The 3,424-nt window shown below is 34.7% G+C and overlaps 1 protein-coding gene across 5 annotated transcripts; it reads right to left on the reverse strand.

The window, feature by feature from the left end:
* Positions 1 to 6: 6 nt before the first annotated feature.
* On the reverse strand, positions 7 to 3,418 carry LOC118735121. 5 transcript variants are annotated; one of them, XM_036464745.1, is made up of 4 exons: positions 2,731 to 2,806; positions 2,601 to 2,653; positions 2,457 to 2,542; positions 7 to 2,030 (listed from the first exon to the last, which is right to left on the reverse strand). In XM_036464745.1, exons 1-4 carry the CDS (start codon positions 2,783 to 2,785, stop codon positions 1,979 to 1,981), a joined length of 246 nt encoding a protein of 81 aa, XP_036320638.1. In that variant the 5' UTR covers positions 2,786 to 2,806; the 3' UTR covers positions 7 to 1,978. The 5 variants fall into 5 exon arrangements, with proteins under 5 accessions (XP_036320638.1, XP_036320637.1, XP_036320635.1 ...); XM_036464744.1 differs by having other exon boundaries at positions 7 to 2,542; positions 2,731 to 2,812; XM_036464742.1 differs by having other exon boundaries at positions 7 to 2,542; positions 2,601 to 3,418.
* Positions 3,419 to 3,424: the final 6 nt, after the last annotated feature.

Genomic DNA, 3,424 nt, shown 5'->3' on the forward strand with positions numbered 1-3,424 from the left:
ACCCTAGTTGCTCTCTTTGATTCTTATATAAAAATGAGAATTTAGTGGTCTAAACTTGCAAAAAGAAAATATTCAACTTCGCTTAAAATGATCAATCGGAATAAAGAGTTCGCAAATCGAACAAAACAAAAAAAAACTTTATTTTAGGTATTTCATAGGCTTATTGATCCCTTTTATGTGCAAGAAAACACTGTTCTTCACGTTTTTACCCGACGTTTCGCTAAAATCCTTAGCATCTTCAGGGGTGTTTTATTCTCCTTTTATTTTCACATCATCATACATATAAATAGACATACAATTTAAAATTAGTAATGACATAAAAAATGTGTGAACAGTTCTACAAACAATAATAAAAAACAATCACAGATTTTTAAAGGATTTTTAAAATTTTGCACTTACATATGAACACGAGTTTTAAAATTCACGTACATATATAAACAAATAAATAACATAAAAACTTAAACTAATTGGTCCGCATCGATACCAACGTCGTGTGGTACACTTGTCATACTGTTGATTTTAGCTATACACATAATAAATAAGCAGTCGCGATGTCATCCGTGTCTTCCTTTTTGTTCATTGTCTTGTCCCTCTTGTTAGATCAGCTGTGTGTCCGCTTGCTGGTGATATGTGTTGTGATAGTGCCGTGTTGCTCTTGTTCTTCTTGATGTCCGCTTCATGCTCCGATAAGCGAACTGCAAGCGGCATTTTTGTCGTTCCAATGTAAATTTTATTACACTTTTCGTTTTCACATCCTTCGCATGTTATTTCGTACACTACGATATTTTGTTGGTGCGGCTCTATTGGAGTTTTTGTTTTGGTAAATACTGAAGACAACGTGTGATTTGATCGGTATGCTAGTATTGTATTTTGGTTGTTAGTGTATTTCTTGCGATCAAATTTTTCGCTGATTCTAGGTAGGTATGTTACACTGTAGTAGCGTTTTGTCTTATTATTAGTTGTTGTGATCGTAGGGTTATTGCGTTTGTCATTAATTTGTGTTGTTATTTGTTTAACTAGGCTATGAATTATGTGCTCCGGGTAGTTGTTACTTCTAAGTATGTTGAATATTTTCTTTATATTTGTGTCATGAAATTGTTGATGGCTTATTTTTAGTATCTTATTAATTAAGTTCTTAGCAGTATTAATTTTGTACTTAGAGGGTTGTGACGACAAATAATTAATTAAACGTCCCGAGGATGTAGGTTTCGAATACCAGTCAAGTATTAAAGAGTCATTTCTTCTATGGATCATAACGTCTAAAAATGGGATCCGGAAATTAGCCTCTGTTTCTATTGTGAACTGCAATTTTCGATGATATTTGTTGAGTGTTTTCAATATAATGTCCACATCCTTTCGTTTAACTATGGCAAAAATGTCATCCACATATTTTACTATAAATTGTATATCAATTTTATAGATTTCTTTAAGTTCTATCATAGTTGCGTTCAGTAAATCGTCCATTATAATGTCAGCAATAGTGGGTGAGAGAGGGTTTCCCATTGGCATTCCAAAGGTTTGAATGTAGAATTTTTCGTTGCACGCGAAATAATTGTTATCCTTCAGGCAGAAATTAAGGATATTTAGAAGTTTGTTTTTGGGGATGTTCGTCGACTGTTTTATTTTGCTCCATTTTGACATTATGATATTAATGGCTAAGGGTATCAGAATGTTGGTAAACAACGATACCACATCAAAAGACACCAGCAATTCTTCCTTTACTTTTACTTTATCCAGTTTATCTTTTAATCTGAACGCATTTTTTATATTGTATTCCTCAGAGATGAGATTACTGAGAATCTTACCTACATATTTGGACAAACCATAACACGGAACATTGATGGACGAACAAATTGGCCTTAAGGGCAAGTCAGGTTTGTGGATCTTTGGTAATCCGTAAAGTCGTGGTGCAATCGCTGCTGTGCATACGAGTTGTTGTTTACCTCTGTAGTCAATAATTTTGCTTTTGTACAATTCGTCAACCAAGGTGTTGTTCTTCCTCTGTAGCGCATTTGTTGGATCGTTTCTTACTAAAAAAAAACTTTACCTTATATTTGTAAACGCGTATGTGGTTTTGTATGCTTAAGAGTGCGCATATATGGTACAAAAAAAAAATTAAAAAGTAAAAGAAAATACAAGGCAAAAAAAATAAAAATAAACTCACAAGTGTACGCGTGTAAGCATGTCTGTTTATTTGCAGGTTCATATAAATATTTATATTTACAACAAAATTTAAATCAAAAGGAGAACTAACTCATATATGTATGTAAGTATGTACCCTTTAGTATTGATACATATGCACATACAGATCCTCCAGAAAAGTTAGAACCGAACAAGCTTAACCAACCCACACGTACATACACCTGTATATATATGTATATATAAACATATGCATATTCACTATCTTATAAAAATTAGTTGCTTGAATATAAAAAGAAAGAGTAAACTTCACTTACATTTTTCTTTTGTCGGCAACGCAGTCCCACGAAGCGAAGAAGGCCTTCCTTGCTGTGTGCGTAGTGCTTACATGCACACATATGTACTATAAATGCATATATGTAAATATATGAAAAAAAATTATTTTAATTCCAGAAAAATACCAAAAAAATATTTGTTTGTGTTCCTCGAAGGGGTATTAATTTTATGACCGCAACTGTAATGCGCATGAAGACAAAAACACAAAAAACAAAAATTAAGAGTTTGCAAATTGAAGTTAAGTTAATCTCTCACTTGCTAATAACTTTAAGTAGTCCAAATTATTTGCTGTCAAGTACCCATGGTACATACACCCCCCACCTAGAATGTTGGTGCGGTGTACTTCTAGTAGCTGCTATGTTGGATGTCTTTCATGTGATATATCTCCCTTTTTCCCGTTATTGTATCCTCCAGCTCATACATACAGTTTCGGTTTAGGGATATGACTCTGGCCTTGATAAATTTTGGTGCGAATTTCGAGAAAAATTTCTTTGAAGCATCGCTTAGTGAGAAGTTTCGTCTGAACACGATGCCACCGGCCTGGAAACGCTTATTTGGTACTGCGTAGATTGTATCTCTTTGACGACTTCTCGAAAGTTTTGGTGAAGCTTTCCGTAACCGATTGGCGTATTAATTTAAGACGGTCGACCCTCTCAATTACGTTGTCATCCAATGATGAAAGTTTTCTAAGCAATTCATACTCATCCGCGTGGGTCACCATCTGCTGACCAAACAGGGCAAAGTAGGGCGAACATTCTATTGTTTGGTGATGTGCGCTTCTTAGGGCCTCAGCAATGTCTGAAATATTCTTATCCCAGTGCGATTGATCGTTCTTGAGGTAAGCCCTAATTCCTGCTATTACGGACCTATTTACACGTTCGCTTGCATTGGTTTGCGGACTATATGTTAGCATGGCGCATGCACAAAACTTAGGTTTGACAACAAAATT

The sequence above is a fragment of the Rhagoletis pomonella genome, unplaced genomic scaffold, assembly GCF_013731165.1.
Source record: "Rhagoletis pomonella isolate Grant_MI unplaced genomic scaffold, Rhpom_1.0 Rhpom_scaffold_00003, whole genome shotgun sequence".
Taxonomy (NCBI): Eukaryota; Metazoa; Arthropoda; class Insecta; order Diptera; family Tephritidae; genus Rhagoletis; species Rhagoletis pomonella.

Coding starts and splice junctions, on each gene's coding strand:
- LOC118735121 (XM_036464742.1), bottom strand. CDS start 1,641: ATGTCAAAATGGAGCAAAATAAAACAGTCGACGAACATCCCCAAAAAC.